The following is an 18,829-nucleotide window of genomic DNA, read 5'->3' as shown; positions in this document are numbered from 1 at the left end:
GAACTCACAGAGATCCGCCTGCCTCTGCCTCCCGAGTGCTGGGATTAAAGGCGTGTGCCACCACCGCCCGGCAGCATAGTGGGTTTTGAAATTCATATGTGTTATATTTAATAATAGTTTTTCTTATTATTGTATAGGATTTAGTTGTATGATCATAGCATGAACTGTTCATATGTTTTCCTGTGGACAGATATTAAGGTTGTTTTAGTTGAGATGGGGTCTTTTTGTGAGGCCCAGGTTGGCCTTGAGCTCTTCCTGCCATCCTGGCCTGCCAGTATTGACTTCTTTATGTAATTAGTTGGTACCTCCATTTACTTGTCCTTTTGATTGAGACTGTAGGTCTTGTTCTCCTTGCTAGACAGTAGCAAATAGCAGTAGCGCTTGGAGGAAGGTGCTCTCTTAAGCCTCTTTGGACCTAACTCAGTGTGGTCCATTGTGCAGATTCTTAGCATATATTCAGTAACGGGTTGAGAGTAAACTGTGTCAGTTTTCCAAGTTAGGGCTTTGAAAGGTTAAATTCCTTATCACCAGAGGCTAATATTCTGTGTCCCGAGACGATTCCACATTTACTGTGGACTGTGGTCATAACCACTATGTGCATGCCAGCGCACTGAAGGCCCTCCCCCACATAAAAATTCAAAAAAATTAAATTAAAACTGTTTCTTCAAAAGAAGAAGTTATGTATTTGGAAGTTACCCTCTGGCTACATGCATTACAATTTGTTCAGAGAAATATGCCGCTGAAGAGACCCAGGTAGCATTCACTTTACACCCACGCTGGATCTTTGCTCACAGTGAGCAGTTCTTAGCATACTCTTCTGGTGTCCCCCTCTCTCAGACCATAAAGGGAATGGCTTAAGTCTGATAGGCTTCTACAGTCAGGTATGTATACATGCTCCATATTTTCATGGGAAATGGAAACGGTTGTTGTTTTCTGGAAGTAGAATTATGGTAGGTCCAGGTAGCTCAGATTCAGTTTTCCCTTCCACTCTCAGGTGGCTGTATCACCTCCTGGCCCACACAACAGGCTGCAGGTGCAAGGCTGAGTAGGTCAGCCTCTCCCAACCTGCCATGGCACAAGAGAGTCCATCCAGCCTCAGATGAACAAATGTATTTTTTTTTTAAAGATTTTATTTATTATGTACAAAGTATTCTGCAGACCAGAAGAGGGCACCAGATCTCATTATGGGTGATTGTGAGCCCCCATATGGTTGCTGGGAAATGAACTCAGGACCTCTGGGAAGAGCAGCCCACTTGGCTCTTAACCACTGAGCCATCTCTCCAGCCCGAACAAATGTATTATCAGATCTTCGGGACTTGGGTCTGGGCCTGTGTTCAGAGTAGTCAGGCACTGGTATGAGAGATGGTGCTGGTTATAACGTTAGAATGGCTAACTAGTGAGCCCACCTACTGAATATTATATAACCACCTGCAAAAGATTTCATAGGATATTCACTTACATATTCATGGTATGGAATATAAAGATATCCACAGACATATGCTTTATTTTGAATACTAAAATATTTACAAGTTCATCAGTTTTTTAAAAAAAGAGATTTATTTATTTTTATTTTATATGCATGAGTTTTTTGAATAATGTATGTATGTATACCATGTGTGTTCTTGGTTGCCTATGAAGGCCAGAAGAAGGTGTCCATCTCCTGGAACTGAAATTATACTTGTTAGTTTCCATGTGGGTGATGAGAAATGAGCTGTATGCAATGTAAGACATTAATTTGCTTAAACCACTGAGCCATTTCTCCAGATCCCTTCCCCCATTTTTCCTGTGTATTTGTGTGTGCATGTGCGAGCACATACACACTTGCTTATATGTGTACATGTTTGAATACATGTGCACATGTGTACTGTGGCCGGAAGCTATTGGATCTCCTGGAGCTGGAGTTAAAGGTGGTCGTAAACCTTTATAATGTGGGTGCTAGAACTGAACTCAGGTTCTTTGGAAGAGCAGAAAGCTCTTGACTCTTACTAAGCCATCTCTCAAGCCCCTTATTAAGTTCTATGTTTGTACTAATAACAATTTCTATTGGTGTGTTTGTGAGCTATCTGACACACAGCCTGGATGATTTATGTAACTGTTACGGGAACCTTGGGGAATGTAGACCAGAGCTTAGTGCCTAGAGAAGGTAAGCTGGGTTCTTTCTGAGATCATCTCATCCTGCTCTGTAGATCCTCTGCTTTTTGCTGTTGCTGAATGAATGTACAAAGCTGTCCTCTTGACAGACTGTAGTGTCTCTAGTGTGTAAATTTCTGGTAGGCCTTGGTTTCCCCAGCTTGGGGTTTTGGCAGTAGTGTTTGGATTGAGCTGAGTACGCCATGTATGTTAGTGGAAGTGACTGAAACTCCTAACACATAAAGATGGTTTAGCTGAGTGTGTGAGCTGGTTCTCAGTGATTTCATTAATTTTGACTTTTTCTCCTCATAGCTCACGTGTTTGAAACGGCCTCTGGTTGTCATCCATGAGCTGTTTGACAAATCCATCATGGACATTTCCTGGTAAGATGGATATTAACGCGCCTGGATACTACAGCATGAGACCTCTTGGGTAGATTAGTGCCAGGTGGTTGTTCACCTGCGCTTGGCAGTGCAGACCCCAGGGTTCTGTTTGCACTGTTCTCAAAACAACAGCTCTGTCCTGCTGCTGGGAGAGGATCACCACCCATAGGGTTTGTCATGGGGAAATACTGCTTGGACAAACTAGGATTCCCGCAGGTTTATAGCAAATATGCTTCTCAAGAGTTATAAAACAGGAATTGAAATGTTTGGAAAACTTGGTAAGCATTTCTTTGCTGGTTCCTAGCCCTAAAGGGCACCAAAAGCTTGATTGTTGCCCTTTTTGCCTGCCCTTAAGCTCAGGCCGCAGAAGGGAGCCTTAGGGTTCTAACATTCATTAGAGTATTCTCTGAGCATCCTGATGGTCCAGTCATGTGGTGTGGATGGCCATCTCAGGCTTATTGTCCCACCTAGGTGCTGACAGCTGTTTCTTTCAGGACTCTGAATGGGTTGGGTATCCTGGTATGTTCCATGGACGGCTCTGTGGCATTCCTTGATTTCTCCCAGGATGAACTTGGAGACCCCCTGAGTGAGGAGGAAAAGGTAGGTTTGTGGACTGTGAGCTGCCACAGTAACTCTGAGGCCTTTTTAATTGGGTTCTCTTCTTATAGAAGACAGATGCATTAAGTATTCTAACATGTTTGCTTTTTATACACTATGTAATCCTTTTTGGAAAAAAATTGGATTAATAATAAGTCAGAAACAAGTATTAGAACAAAGAATAAACTGGGTATCTTTGCCTAAGCTGAGATAGGCAGTATCCATAAAGAGGCTTTCACTCTGGGAGAGAGTTTAAGTCACTTCTGTGGGGTTCTTGTTTATGTCATCCTATTGTTTTATGCTGGCATAGCAGCAGTTATGTGACCAGTTAGTTCTGGTTATTCTTAGCATCTATGCCAGGCTCTGGGCCAAATAAGGGCTTTACATCTCCTTTAAACCACATACAATTGCTGGGTGAAGTGGATGCATCTTTAATTCCAAAGAGACTGAAGAGAGTTCAGGGCCAGCCTGGGCTACACAATGAGGCTGGTTTAAAATGAATAAATTAGCAAAGCAGAACAAACATCTGCAAAGTGAGGCTTATAGATAGTGGGGATCGAACCCAGGGCCTCACACATGAACAAACGCTCTACCCGCTGAACCCTATGCTTATTGATTTATGTTTTAAGGTATTCTTGAGGCCTACCAATGGAGAACCACTTTTTTTTTTTAAATGTTTAAAAAAAGAGATAAAGTTGAAAATTTGGTAGAAAAATTGCAAAGACATTCTTTGCACCTAGAGACCATATCTAGTTATTGAAAAGTAGGAACTGGAATAAGCCAATGATTCCACAGATCTGTTTGTTATTGCTTCTTAATACTGTGTTTGACTTATGCCCTCTTTTTTCCTAGTTTGTATTTTTTCCTTCTTTCTTCTTTCATTTTCTTCTCTGCAACCATTTTCTTCCTAGATGCCATAATAAAGGACTAGTTATTTTATAAAAATAATGTTTGTAAAGCAGGTCTATCTGTTTCATCAGTGAGGTGACCAAGCCTAAGAAGATAGCATGGCTCCTTAGTATAAGAGTGGATGGATGTGTGAACTAGGCCTGCTGCCTGTGAGTTAGGCTCCTTCAGCTATGCCTCTCCTCAGGGCATGGGGCCTCCCTGTACTTCTGTATGGGCTTTGGGAAAGGCTCTGCTTTACCTGCTGTAGACACAGAAACTGTTCTTTCTACCGACAGACTTTTGCCAACCGTTAATGGGGTATTATATCCATTTGTCTGAATGGAGCTCTGTGGAAGCCCAGAGCAGGTCAGCAGCTATCCTCTTAGTGATGCTGTTGCTGGGGGTAAGCTACTCTTAATCTACTGTGCGACACCACCACCCTCAACTGAGATCTAAATCCCTTGGGGTGGAGCTCTACCTTATGCACTATGCCTGGAATGGGGGGCAGCCTGTCAGTTGTTGTTGTTGTTTTTTAAAGAAGAAATAAGTTTCTGAGTGATCTTGAATCTTCATTCTGCCTTGTCCCTGTCATCAAGGACCCTTGCTTGGATCCTTCAGTGGCCTCTTGGAGAGTCACTTGAGAGCATATGGAAGAATCCTTTTCATTTCCCAGGTCATTGGCAGTGGCCCTGTGTTTACGGAACTCTAGAAAAATCTTGGCCTAATTTTGGCTTGAGATTACAGAGGTTGGATTTGGGAGAGTGGACAAGAGACAGGATGGTAGAGGGGGAAGCTTCCTGGGACTACCCAGGGCCTTCTGGAATTAATCTCAAAGTCCCTATTGTAGAAAGCTGTCTACTAACTAGACATTATCTGGTATGGGCCAGATACCCAATAACTCTAGTCTCTATTTTCTAGGGACTAGACAGGCAAGATACAGCACTGTCATTTGCACATCAAAAATTTCTTGGCATGTTTTTATGAAAACTGTTTACTATGATGTTCTGGGATGCTGCCCCTCCTCTCCTGAGGTTCCTGTCTGGCTCCTTACAACATAGGATTAACAAGGACCTAGGGCTGGGAGGAGATCCTGCTCAGAAGGACCATTTTGGGGGAGTTCAGAAGCTTCCAGTGCTCTTGAGAATCAGTGTTAGTTGCATGGGGGACCTCCTGCCATGGTGGCTGGCATCCACAAGAGCAGAGAGAGCAGGCTGGTTTTGTGAGCGAACTTAGAATTCTTGGTGTGATGTAACAATCTCAGTTACCAATTTGGGCATCTGCATTTCAGTTGAGACAGTATCATTGCCATTTGTTTTACACTAGTCAATGTAAAAGGTGATTTCTTGTCAGTATCTATCTCACTATCTTTCCAACTGTAGATGCATAGGTGGCTGTAAACATCTTGTGAGAGATGAGAGGTTTTGACAGATGTATCTAGTCAGTGACAGGCAGTTGAGTGGGACCTGATGGTGAACTGGCCTCCTGGGCCATTCTTCTCTTAGAACCAGGAGAGTCAGCACTGTAGTGCACCTACTGGTGGGCAACTGCGGCCATGGCAATACTAACACCCATGTGTTAAATCTCTCCCTGCTTCCTACAGAGTCGTATTCACCAGTCCACCTATGGCAAGAGCCTGGCAATCATGACTGAGGCCCAGCTTTCCACGGCTGTTATTGAGAACCCTGAAATGCTCAAGTACCAGAGGAGACAGCAACAGCAGCAGTTGGACCAGAAGAATGCCACGGCTAGGGAGACAAGCTCAGCATCCTCAGTCACGGGTGTGGTCAATGGGGAAAGTCTGGAAGATATCAGGAAGGTGAGGGTGTAGCCTAGTGACATTAAAGACATTAGCACATGCACAGAGACAGGGCAAAGGGAATGAACAGATAGAACATGGCATGTGAGGTCTGGACAGGGTACAAAGATAGGACTGGGGCATGGGTGGTAGTGAAGAGGGTATACGGTGAGTCTAGGACTAAACCATAACCTGCTGGGATCCACATTAATAATGGCTTGAAATACCTTCATCAGAGGTCTCTACCCCAGGGAGCCATAGAAGAGGTTTTTCTTTGCAGGAACTGCAAAACTTCACTCTAGGAAAGTAGATGCTGAGAAATTAAATTACTTGCCCTCATTGTTGTGCGGGTACCCTTCTTCTGGAAGCCTGTATTTCACTGGCGAACAGGGATAATAGGGCAGAGCAGCGTAAGAGACATGGAGCTTACTGAAAAATTAAGTCATGTCCAGGAGCTTGTGGAGGTCAACCAACCTCTCCCAGGGGATTCTGATGGACTGTGTGGTTGGGAACCACAGTTACAAACCTTTCATGAAGGAAGGCAGCTGTGATAAAAGTCAACATGGAAGCCTGGCATGGTGGGCAGGAGATCACTGCAAATTTGAACCCAGCCTGGGCTATATAATGTGTTCTAGTTCACAGAGTGGTACAGAGTGACATATTTACTTATTTTTTATCCTGAGTAAATAAAGTTGGTTTGCAAGACACCACTTTGTGATAAGAGTGTGGCTCACAGGTTCAAACCTCTAACACATAAAGATGGTTTAGCTGAGTGTGTGAGCTGGTTCTCAGTTGGCTGTTGGATGTTATGTACTTAACAACTCAAGTTTGGTCACATCTGGTACTGATGGCAGGGAAGAAGGCTCTTAGAAGAAGGAACTTTCTGTTCTTGCTTCTTCACTGTATTGAAAATCAAGCACGTGCCTTGCTAAACATGCCTATGCTTGAGAACTGCTCGACTTTCTTTGTACCAAGGCTCTAGAAAGGAGAATTAGAATACATTTCCCTAGAAGCCTTTATTTTTTCATCTGATAGTGAAGTATACGTGATATAATGCATGAAGCACAAATACTGCTCGATGACAATATAAAATAGTCAAATTCAGGAGCAGAGTGGGTATGGGGCCTTCTATCACAACATGCACACCATATCTCAGTCCTAGAGTTCTGTAGTATAGCATAGATTCTGTAGCTGCCAATACTATATAGTTCATATTTATTTCCTAAAAGAGCTAAATGTTTTCATCATAAAGGGAAAAGAGAAAACAGCTTTATTTATTGATATTTAATATTTTCTTTTTTGATATGATAGACATGGTTAGTTGAATTTTTTGAATTCACTTATTTGACTCTACTTTGCCAGAATCTTTTGAAGAAACAAGTGGAAACACGGACAGCAGATGGTCGGAGGAGAATCACACCTCTCTGCATAGCACAGCTGGACACTGGGTACTCTTTCATTCACCAAGCTTTCTGTGACCTTGTATGGGGAGGTCTCCTCTTCTTTTGTCAATTAGCCAGTTAGGGTCTTCGAAGACTCTGGGGCCAATATGGAAGTGGGAGAGAGTCAGGTCCAGCTGACTCAAAGCCCTGTGATCCCTATAGAGCTCCCCATACACTCTGGACTCATGCGGAAGGGTAGGGACTGAGTGGTCCAAGGCCAGGCTGTCTCCATTTGCTGTCTACTCTGCCTTGCTGCTGACAAGGCACTGCAGGACAAGAAAGGAAGTTATGCTTTCTTTTTCTTTTTTTTTTATAACTGTTCTTCCCATATTATGAAAGATATATAGGTGGAAAATTAGAAAGATAGTAAAAAGTTCAAAGAAGAGGATAATATCATTCTCCAGCTTCTGTTATCATCTTGATATCTGTATTTCCAGTCTTTCCCCACTTGTTACTGTATCTTGACCTCTCATCCACTGAATAAATAGTCCTCTGAAGCATTGCTTGCTGATTATCCAGATTCCTGTTGTCTGAATGCACCATGAGTTAATGAACCAGCTCCTTTATTGTGGACTTGTAGTTTGTGTCCAGTTTTTGTGACTATTAATCTTTGAACACACATGTCACTGTCCTCTTGGGTAATTCCTGAAGTAGAACTGGTGGACAGAGGGCAGGACTCTGAGATACATCGATTGCTCTGGGGAGCAGGGACGATATGTGCGGTCAGGCTTGTGTTTGTACTGATTGGTCTCTAAAAATGACATATGCTGAATCAAAGGATGCTAAGTCCTTTGATGAAAGTGGTAGAACCATGCCAACTGTCTCTCTGGGTTCTGCTCCGGGCATCAGGAAGTCTTTCACAGAGACTATATAAATAGTTTTTTACATTTTTAAAAATTTTATGTGCATTGGTATTTTCTCCGCATTCATGTCTGCGTGTGGGTGTTAGATCCCCTGGAACTGGAATGATAGACAGTTGTGAGCTGCCATTTGGGTGCTGGGAACTGGACCTGGGTCCTCTGGAAGAACAGCCAGTTTTTAACCATTGAACTATTTCCCTTGATGCTAGAGGCTTCATTTGTTATGCTGACCCTAACTCTCAGTCTAGGTGTGCCTGCTACCTGTTCAGAACCTGCTCTCTTGACTCCTCAGAGTGGTGATTTAATCTTCACTACCTCTGCCTCAGGTTCATTAGAATCAAGTGTGGAAATGTGCTGTGAATGCTGCAGGCCTGTGGTGGGGAAAGAGGTGATGGCAGTGCACTTTGATTCATGGATCTTTCCATGCCTTACACGAAAGGTTTGCAACAATGAAGAGCCAGAGGAAATAGGGTCTTTCTGGCTGACCTTGAGTCAGCTCTCTATTACTAGGCACTTAGTTCTGGTATCAGAACTTGATTATTTTTTGTTAGGACTTACTACCTTTTTGATTGCTATGTCAAAACAAATAGAAATACAGCAAGTTATTGGTGCTGGTGGCACACACCTTTAATCCAGCACTTGGGAGGCAAAGGCAAATGGATCTCTGTGAGTTTGAGGCCAGCCTGATCTACAAAGTGAGTTCCAGAACAGCTAGGACTGTAACACAGAGAAACTCTGCCTAGAAAAACAAAACAAGAAAAATCAAAACAAACAAACAAAAACCCACAAAGAGTCAAAAGGATGAGAGACTTCACTAAACTCTGAAAAATAAGTTTATATATCTATATATAAATATAAATAAAATTCCCAAAATTTGAAATATTTCTAGAAAAGTTGTGTTCACCCTCTTTAAAGCCACCAGATTAGAAAGACTTTACAGGGGAATTGTAATAGCATGTTGTATATTCTAGTACGTAGATAAACGGAGACTTAGATCCAAATGTAGCACAAATAGCAATTTCCCACAGTATATAACATAGTCCCAACTATTCAGGAGACTGAGGCAGGAGAACACTTGATCTCAGGCTTGGGCAGCATAGACTTGGTCACCACAGAGAACTTAATTTCAGGCACTGTAGTTTCTGGATGTCAGTGCCAAATCTTAAAAACACAGTATTGAGGAGATCCTTATAGAGTCTTGAGATGCTAACTAATATCAGGGCTGGGCGTGGTGGTGCATACCTTTGATTCTAGCACTTGAGAGGCAGAGGAAGGCAGAAATCTGTGAGTTTTATACTTGTCTTATCCACATAGGGAGTCCATGCCATCCAGGTCAGCATACCAATCTCAGAAAAACAAAAACAAATCTAATAATACGATCAAATAAGGCTTATTTTAGGTAAGTAAGAATGTTCAAAATTGTCAGAAATAGTTAAGTCTCAGCATCAACTGACTGAAACAAACAAATGGAATAATCGCTTCCATAGCTGTTTTAGGGTCTTTTTGATAAAATTTATCATTGTTCTGACTTCAGATTTGATGAAATTAAAGTAGATAGAAGCTTCATAAACTGGTAAGCTGTCTTCTTTCATATCACATTTAGAAATGAATGTCTTTTTACTCCCCTGATTATAATTTAACATTCATCTTGAGGCTTTTTGTAGTTGGTCAACACTGAGTTCCAAAGGAGAACATGAAACGTGTTGTTATTCAAGGATGATATGATCTAGAGAAATATCCCTGGGAATGCTGTATCTAACAAAAGAAAGCAATAAAGCACATTGTGCTTCTGCATGTCACTTATTGCTGTGTTTAGGAAGTAGAGGCAGGAGGATTATATGTTTGGCAATCTGGGCTGCATAGTAGGACCCAGTCCTGAAGAAACTCCATGAGTGAAAGCATGTGTGTTTGAGAGTGTGAGCCCTGATGGGTACAGTTGAGACGAGATAAGTAATGCCTTTAGAAGCAGTTCCTTTCGAAGATATAAAGGAAGAAATTGCATTCACAAATATTCCCCCCCCCCCTTTTTAAAGACAGCATCTTATTGTGTTGCCCAAGCCAAAGCCAGTCTTGAACTTGGAGGTACAAATAACCTTTTTAATCTTACCCTCCTGAATATCAGGGCTTATAGATGTACACTGCCAGGTCCAGCTAAGAATGTAAATCTGAAGAAAAATTTAAGGATTTTACTTAGTGGGCTGGGGTGATGCTCAGTGGATAAAGTACTTGCTGCATAAGCATGAGGACCTGAGTTCCTATCCCCAGCATCCGAGTAACATCCAGGTGCGTGCGTGCGTGCGTGCGTGCGTGTGTCTGTCTGTCTGTCTGTCTGTCTGTCTTACTGGCTGGCCATTCTAGCTAAATTGGTGAGCTCCTGGTATAGTGAGAAAGATGGTATCTAAAAATGAAAAAGATGGAGAGTGATGGACAAGATATCTGACATGGACCTTTGCCCTGCATGTGTGCATACACATGCTCTGCTCTCAGAATTCTGAGAGACCTAAAGAAAACTCAAAGTAAAACTGGAAAGATATGCCACTAATTAGCTAAGGTGACACAGCATCAAGACTGCCAGTTATTCCTAAACAAGTTTGATATGAATCAGGAGAAGTAGCCATAGTTTTCAGAATTATAAAGGTTATTCTGAAGTTATATGGAGAAATAGTAATGTTAGAGATATTTTAGAAAGAAAAAAAGGGGTTGATTAGGGAAAACTACCTCTACCAGGAATCAACTCTTCCAGGAATTTTAAACCAGGGAGATACTGACATGTGAGTAGGCAGACCAATGGAATATAATACAATTTCTAGAAGAAGCCCAAATATTCAAGGAAGTTTATGTGTGGGTGTTGGTGTGCATGTGCAAATATTTGTCCATGCGTGTGGAGGCAGAAGCTGTCATAGGGTGTCTTCCTCAGTTGCTCCCTACTGTATTTTTTGAGACAGGATTTCTCCCTGAGCGTGGAGCTTACTAATGCAGCTAGACTGGCAGCAGGCATCAAATGTTCTCTCTTTGCCTCCCCAGCACTGGGATTGCAGGCGCATGGCATGGTGCTTGGCTTTTTATGTGGTTGTTGGAGATCTTAACTCAGGTCCCCATGGTTTTCTGGGAAGTAGTTTACCAACTGAGTTATCTCACTACCCACTTCAAGGGAATTAAAAAAACAAAACAAAACAAAACAACAACAAAACCCAGGGTCTCACTCTGTAGCCCTGGTTGGCCTAGAACTCATCATGTAGACCAGGCTGGTTTTGAAATCATTGAGATATCCCTGCTTCTGCCTTTAGAATGCTGGGATTAAAGGTGTGCATCACCATGCCTATCTTAAAGGGAGTGTTAAAGCCAGTGTCTCAATTAGTGATGAAGAAGCATTGACCAATTAAGTAAATGAAACCAGGATGGCTTGTCACTATAGAAACCAATTGAATCTCATCCCTTTAGCAATCTAAGAGTAGAAATGTCTACAGCTTAGCAGTTTTTTGCTTGTTTTAGTCTTTCTTTTCTTTTGTCATTTAAAACGTTTGTTTTGAAAGACAAGGACTCACTATGCAGCCTTGACTGGCCTGGAATTTGATATGTAGACCAGGCTGTCTTCAGACTCATAGAGATCCACCTTTCTTTGCCTCAAGATTGATGATGTTAAAGGTGTGTGCTTCCATGCCTGGCCTTAAAACTTTATAATTTTATAAGAGTCCATAAAGAAATACTTTTATAATATCAAAGGTTAAAGTTGTTTTCCATAAATTATATTAGGTTTAAAACACACCAAAATGAATGACATTGTTTTAGCCAGGCTAAAATCTTTTTTTTTTTTTTGGGGCCGGGTTTTTTCTGTGGCTTTGGAGCCTGTCCTGGAACTAGCTCTGTAGACCAGGCTGGTCTCGAACTCACAGAGATCCGCCTGCCTCTGCCTCCCGAGTGCTGGGATTAAAGGCGTGCGCCACCACCGCCCGGCCAGGCTAAAATCTTAAACTAACAAAAAAACTTATTCTCATTTGTGTCCTTCTTCTAAGTCAGATGTTTCTGCATGAAAATTTTTAATTTTTAGTTATATCAAGATAACTATAGTAAAATGCTAATTATTCATCAATTGATAGATAGCAAGAAATTGATAAAACTGTAAGTGGGGGGGTCTTGCAGGGCAGGCCAGTAATTCTGGCTACTCAAGAGGCCTGTGTAGGCTACAGAGTGAGTTCATTGCTAGTCTGGGTAACTTACTAACACCTTTTGTCAAAATAAAAACATCATGGCTCAGTGTTGTTACAGTTGCTTTGCATGTGTAAGGCTCTGGACTCTATCCCAGTATCATAAAACCAACCAACAAATAAACATAACCACTACCACTAGCATGACAACCAAAAAAAAAAAAACCTGTTAGGTTGTAGGGAAACAGGTACTCTCCTAAGTGGTTTGTGACTTAACCACTAAAGAGAGTGCTTCTCAAAACCACGTGTAAACATTACATTTGCTAATCTCACTACGTTTTTCTGACTATATCCCACATTACACAACCATTTAATTCCATATCTTTGGGCAGCTACTATGAGCTCTATATATGTACTACACAGTATTTTTTAGTCATGATCATAATCCATTGGAGAGAGTCCAGGTACTTGGCAGATGAGCACTTGAGGCACAGTGGAAGTGACCGAAGTGCACAAGTGTGTGAGCTTGCAATTGGCCAGAGAGTTACTCTGGATAGTCTACTCCAGGTTCCTCAGTCTCAACACTTATATCTCCTGTTGGGGCAGTATGTCTCAGAAGCAGGGAGGCAAACCTGCTTCTCAGTAGAGGCTATGTTAAGTAAATTACATGCCCACTCAGTAGGGAAGCCTATAGCCCCTCAAACAAAAGGGAGACTGCTGTAGGTACTATAGGTACAATGTAGGCTCAGTTCCATCTAAAAGTTGTAGATAGTAGCCTGGTTGTCTTTTTTGAAGTCTTATGTGTATTACTACTTTACTTTAGAGTCAATTAAACAGTATATTAAGGGTTTCATTTTTTTAAACTCTTCATTTTGGAAACAGGGTTTCTCTCTGTATAGAGCTGCCTGTCTTGGAACTCACTGTGAAGATCAGGCCTCTTTGTAGACCAGGGTGGCCTTGAACTCACAGAGATCCACCTGCCTCTGCCTTCATTTTTAAAACTTAACTTTCCATGTTACCCATGCCTCAAGACCCAGACAAATGTTATTTAGAAGTTATAAAATGCAAGATGTGACATTTCTGTGCTGATTGACTTTTCCTTGTTAATGACAGGGACTTCTCCACGGCATTCTTTAACAGCATCCCACTCTCCAGCTCCCTAGCAGGCACCATGCTCTCCTCTCCTAGCAGTCAGCAGCTACTGCCACTGGACTCCAGTACCCCCTCCTTCGGCGCCTCAAAGCCTTGCACAGAGCCAGTGGCAGCCACTGGTGCCAGGCCTACAGGCGAGTCTGTCAGTAAGGACAGGTTAGTAGATACCAATGATCAGTCATGTCTATGGGGGAAAGTTCAGGTTTGGAACATGGTTCCAGGAATAAAAATTATGTTTTATTCTTAGTTCATGGCCACTTCACTAGAAAAGGGAAGAAATGCTTGGTTTCAAATGAGTGACTTGGATGGGAGGATTTGTTTAATTTAGTCCTTGAGGCTATGTGGACTTGACAGAGAAGCTGGCTGAAGGTAAAGCTACAAAGGTTTGGAGACATACCAGTGAATATTACTGATTACAGGATCCTACTTTTTGGAGATCTAGACTAGAGATAGCCTGACATTTCTGGCTTTGATCTACGTTGTGCTGTGAGTTCCACAGTTCATCACTGCCAGGGTGATCCTGTGAGCATGTAGATTTCCCATCATACTTAGAATCAGATTTATCCACTGTCCATTTCTTCACTGCCCACTATATCTAGTCAGACCTGGAGGAGCATGGGTAAGAACCGAGAGTGAATATTGGCCACATTCCCACTCTGGGCTATACTCTGTAAGGACCAGGTATATATACAGGGCATTGATTGGCAGGTGCTTGCCCTCCAGAGAGAACTCATGGTCATTTTGCAGAAAGGGCTGCTTGTTCATTGGGGGGTTTAGCAAACAGCTTTCATTGAGATTTTTCAGAAAGTGTTTTTCACAAAGCCCATACAAGACAGTTGGAGAAGGCTGGTAGCCAGGACAATGACACAAACAGTACTCCAAGTCTCTTAGATGGGTTAGAAAAGATGGGTGGTGGGGGGAGAAAGAAGGCTGGGTTCCTATTCTGAACTAGTTAGACTGGACTTTTCTCAGAGGGGAGACAGAAAACTTTGTGACTTACATTTAGGAAGATAGTTCCAATAGGTAGTGGGGCCCAAAATTAAGCAACACCTACTACTTATATCTGATAAAGGAGAATGCTTCTCTGTCAGTGGAGCAAATTTTGGGTTACTGCTTTCCGGGCTCTAGGAAGATGGCACCAAGCAACAGTTGTCACTGGCCATAAGAAATGATGAATGTACATCAGAGAGGAGATAGTACAACACAGCATGGTATTTAGGAAGCAAAGCAAAGGGTGTCTGGGAAGGATAGATGCCACCATGCTTTGTGGGTTGGAACTAGAGATCATGAAGTAGGAAAACAGTACCATCAGGGATGGCTGCCAGCATCTGGTATGAGAATGGGGGTGTAAGTAGATGGAAGTAGAGTAACCTTCTTAAGGTAAGCCAAAGCCCAGTAGCTTTGCTCAGGAATTGGGAGAGGGTTGGAGCAGGAGGAAGGCTAGTGGGTGGGGCCACTTAGGATGGCGGCCACTAGACTGAAGATGAAAGGCAGGACTAGGCCAGGACTTCAAGACCCCAATGAGGGCTTTGCTCCCTCGCGGCCCTGTGGAAGTGGCAAAGCTAGTGGTTGAGTCACTTGGGGTGGACATGCTGTACTCAGGTTGTGGAGACCCAGTATTTAGTCCAACTCCAAAAAACTGTCAGTATGACACAAAAGGGAAAATAACTGTGAATGTGTTTGCCCTTGAACTTTTCAGATAGACTTCTAGAATTTCAATGCATGGATATTAAAAAAAAGTAGATTATATTTTGAGGCTTCTTATATTTGTAGAAAGAAGTTTGATGCTTATGCTTCTTTAAATAGGCTCCTTTGTCACTTGTGTTTGATGACCCTCCCATCTTTATTTCCCAGTATGAATGCTACCTCTACTCCTGCTGCATTGTCACCCTCCGTGTTAACAACCCCATCCAAGATTGAACCCATGAAAGCATTTGACTCCCGATTCACAGAGCGGTCCAAAGCCACACCGGGTGCTCCTTCCTTGACCAGTGTGATTCCAACAGCTGTTGAAAGGTACGTGGTAGATGTTGTCCTTCCCCAGATCTACCATGCATCCTGGCTCGTGTAGGAGAGCAAGACTCCAGAGACCTCTGTGAGTGAAAGAAGTGACTGCTAAAAGTGGGGAGGTGGCTGGAAGGGGCTATTGGGAGGAGACTGTGGCCTAAGGATAGCAAAAGTTCTCCTGCTAAGAACCAAGCATTTTAGCCTGCTGAATGGATCGCAGAGTTTGCTGAGAAGGAGAACATAAATGTGCTTGGAGAAATAGAAGGCTTGGATACAGTTACACTGAGCAGGTCAAGGGCTTCTGCTCAGAAGGTGAAATGTAAGACACAAGGGATTTAAATGAAGTCTTTGTAGGACATATGGCCTTTTAAGTTCTGCAGACTTGGTATGGCTTGTCTATTTCTTCTTTCTTCCTAACATACATCAGCCAAAATACACAGGCTGTGATTTTTTTGTTTGTTTGCTTTTTTAATTTCTTGGAGTTGTGAAAGTGTGTCCTGAGGTAGCTGGAGCAAGCCTCTGTCATTGGCACTGAGTTTGACTTCCTACAGAGAAGAACTCACTGCATGTCCTAGTGAGTTAGAATAAAAGAAGTAGTCATGGGCTAGGCTACCTTCTTTCAGTGAGTCGTAAGAGTTGTTTACTTGTGGATATGTTACCTACAGTTAAGTGCAGGGACGTTGGCCAGAGGATATTGTGATATCCACTTAGCCAATAGATGTCCAGTAAGATTGACATTTGTATGAGATCTGTTCTTGAAGTTGGCATGTCTGAAACTACAGTGGGCTGTTCCTGAGATATTCCTGACTAATAACTGTTTGTTTGCTTCTGGTTTGCTCTTGGAGTATAATCCCAAGAGGTCAGCACAGGTTTGCTACTTTGTTAAGTTGTTGAATCTAGTATTCCAATCTGATGTAATCATTTTTGTATTCACATGTAAACATTTTCATGTCATCTTTTTATTTACTAATTTCTTTATCTAGCCATAAAGAGAAACCTTGCAACTAAGCACTTTGAGATGCTAGATCAGCACTTATAAGGCAGAGGCAGGAGAATTGCTGCAAGTTTGAGGCCAGCCTGGTCTACATAGCAAATACTAGGCCAGCCAGGGCCATATAGGACCCCTGTCTTAAAACAAGCAAACAAACAAACCCAAATCTCTAAAATATGTGATTATTCACAGAACTCAGGACCTAAAATCTGTTGAGTGATCAAAAATCTAGAGCAGTAGACTGCACCACCCTGTGAATGCTTGGTGACAGACTAGCAAAGGACCTTGAGTTTTGATTTAGTTCAAGAAAAATAGGTGTTACAACTGAGTCACTAATATAAAGTCAAATTGCTTAGAAAAGTGCAGCTCTGACCGGGCAGTGGGGGTGTATGCCTTTAATCCCAGCACTTGGGAGGCAGAGGCAGGCCTGGTCTATAGAGCTAGTTCCAGGAACAGCCAGGACTGTTACACAGAGAAACCCTGTCTAGAAACGTGCACCCCCTTCCCCCCAAGAATAAAACAGTGCCACCACTGTGAGTTGAGTCCTAGAAAAAAAACCCAGCTGGTGTTTCAGGAACATGCAGAGACGTTGGATTGTCTGAACTAGTCCCAGGTTTAGGTATCTAGGAATCACCAACCTAGGATATGAACACAAAAGAGGATTTTGATTTGTTAACATCTAGAGGCACTTGGCAAAGGTGTAAATATGGAGTTACTTTTCTGTTTTGCCACCAATAAACTATTACCTGGGTGGACTTAGATCCAAAGTAATAAAACACGTGAAGAAGCGGTGCAGTTTGGCATGGCACACGCCTGTTATCCCCACACTCTGGAAGTAGAGAAAGAGGGGTCATGGGGGTGGGAGAGAGAAGAGGGATATGAGGGAAGGAGGGAGAGAGAATCTATCATCTAGAAATGTAAAGAACACAAAGTTTAGGATTTGACAGATCTGATCATAGAATTGTTAGGAGGGGTTTATAAAATAAATACACTTAAAGTCTTTAAAATATGTTATTAATATTTTATATATAAAATTGGGTCAAAATGTGTTGAGATAGGAGCGGCAGGGCTGCGTCCCGCCACCCGGCTAGCTTTACCCGAAATAATTACAAGGAAACTGTATTCTTTTAAACACTGCTTGGCCCATTAGTTCCAGCCTCTTATTGGCTAGCTCTTACATATTGATCTAACCCATTTCTAATAATCTATGTAGCCCACGAGGTGGCTTATCAGGGGGAGATCTTAACCTGCGTCTGTCTGGAGTGGGAGAATCATGGCGACTCACTGACTCGGCTTCTTTCTCCCAGAATTCTGTTCTGTCTACTCCGCCTACCTAATTTTCTGTCCTATTAGAGGCCAAGCAGTTTCTTTATTACTTAACCAATGAAACAACAGATAGAAAGATGTCCCTCTTCCATCAAAAATGGATCAAAGAACTATATGTAAGAACTAAAATTATAAAACTCTTTAAAAGAAAACAAATCTATGTATAGTTAGACAACTATTTCTTAGATTTGCTGCTAAAAACAGGACAACTAAAAACAGATTACTAAAAAGTCCTTGAAATTTAAAGCTTATGCTTCCTAGAAGACACACAGGCCTCACAGGAAATGCCTCAAGGAATATTAGGTGGGGTGGTTGTTGTGGAGGAGGTCACAGGCCTATGGAAGTTCTGAAATCTGTTTGGAAAATGGAGAGGATTCCGAACTGAATGAATTGAATGCTGATTAGAGAGAAGAGCAGACCTCTATAGATAGGAAGGCCTTGTGCTCCTTGTGAGGTCTGTCAAGATTGCATTCCTGGTTCTAATGGACAGTCACCATTTCCTTCAACAGAGGATCAACTTGAGTTGGCAGTTTTACTGAAGACCAGGTCTTTTCTCAGTAGCTGTGTCCCAGGTTCTCAGGAGACTTTCCAGCTGTTTAGATACAGTGTGATCTACCTTCCCCATTTGTGGATGACTTTCAGCATCCACTTTTTCTCAGTACTTTGACCAATTGTCTCTTACTGCCCCCTACAGAAAGAAGCATCTTTGATCAAGGCTGGCAACAGCACTAATCTATGAACATAAACATAAGGATTTGAAGAAAGTTTGATAGGCACATCATCCATTTAGCAAAACAGCCCTGTACTGTCTTGAGTAAGGTCTGTGCTCTCTAGCCACAGGCTTTTGTTGAAAGTTATAGCACGTTCTGTAGAGTGGGCCTCAGTTCTACTGCTTGGTACCACCATAACAGGTTTGCCACTGTTGTGCCCATGGGCAGATCTTGCTTAAGTAGTTAGTATGTACATATGGCCCACAGCTGAGTAAGGTTTTTTATTGATGACAGTTCTGTTCCATCAGCTATGGTAGCACCTCCTGGCTTTTGAGGACTAGCCAGCAAGGAAGAAGGGCCCATTACTGTTCAGCTCGATTTTTCCATGTCTTCCCTCCCTCCC

At 42.3% G+C, this 18,829-nt stretch overlaps 1 protein-coding gene across 2 annotated transcripts in view; it reads left to right on the top strand.

Moving 5' to 3' along the window:
- LOC102002839 (protein HIRA) overlaps nucleotides 1–18,829 on the top strand; it is a 103,873-nt gene that overhangs the window by 46,344 nt on the left and 38,700 nt on the right. For both annotated transcript variants that reach the window (XM_005372048.2, XM_013355545.2), the window contains 6 exons: nucleotides 2,443–2,513; nucleotides 3,008–3,113; nucleotides 5,599–5,814; nucleotides 7,156–7,241; nucleotides 13,354–13,548; nucleotides 15,247–15,408. In XM_005372048.2, coding sequence (XP_005372105.1) covers nucleotides 2,443–2,513; nucleotides 3,008–3,113; nucleotides 5,599–5,814; nucleotides 7,156–7,241; nucleotides 13,354–13,548; nucleotides 15,247–15,408 — 836 coding nt within the window. The remainder of the gene's footprint in view (nucleotides 1–2,442; nucleotides 2,514–3,007; nucleotides 3,114–5,598; nucleotides 5,815–7,155; nucleotides 7,242–13,353; nucleotides 13,549–15,246; nucleotides 15,409–18,829) is intronic.

Source organism: Microtus ochrogaster, unplaced genomic scaffold, assembly GCF_000317375.1.
Source record: "Microtus ochrogaster isolate Prairie Vole_2 unplaced genomic scaffold, MicOch1.0 UNK165, whole genome shotgun sequence".
NCBI classification, from domain to species: Eukaryota; Metazoa; Chordata; class Mammalia; order Rodentia; family Cricetidae; genus Microtus; species Microtus ochrogaster.
The sequence above is the reverse complement of the archived record's forward strand: the minus strand, read 5'-3'. Positions and strand labels throughout refer to the sequence as shown.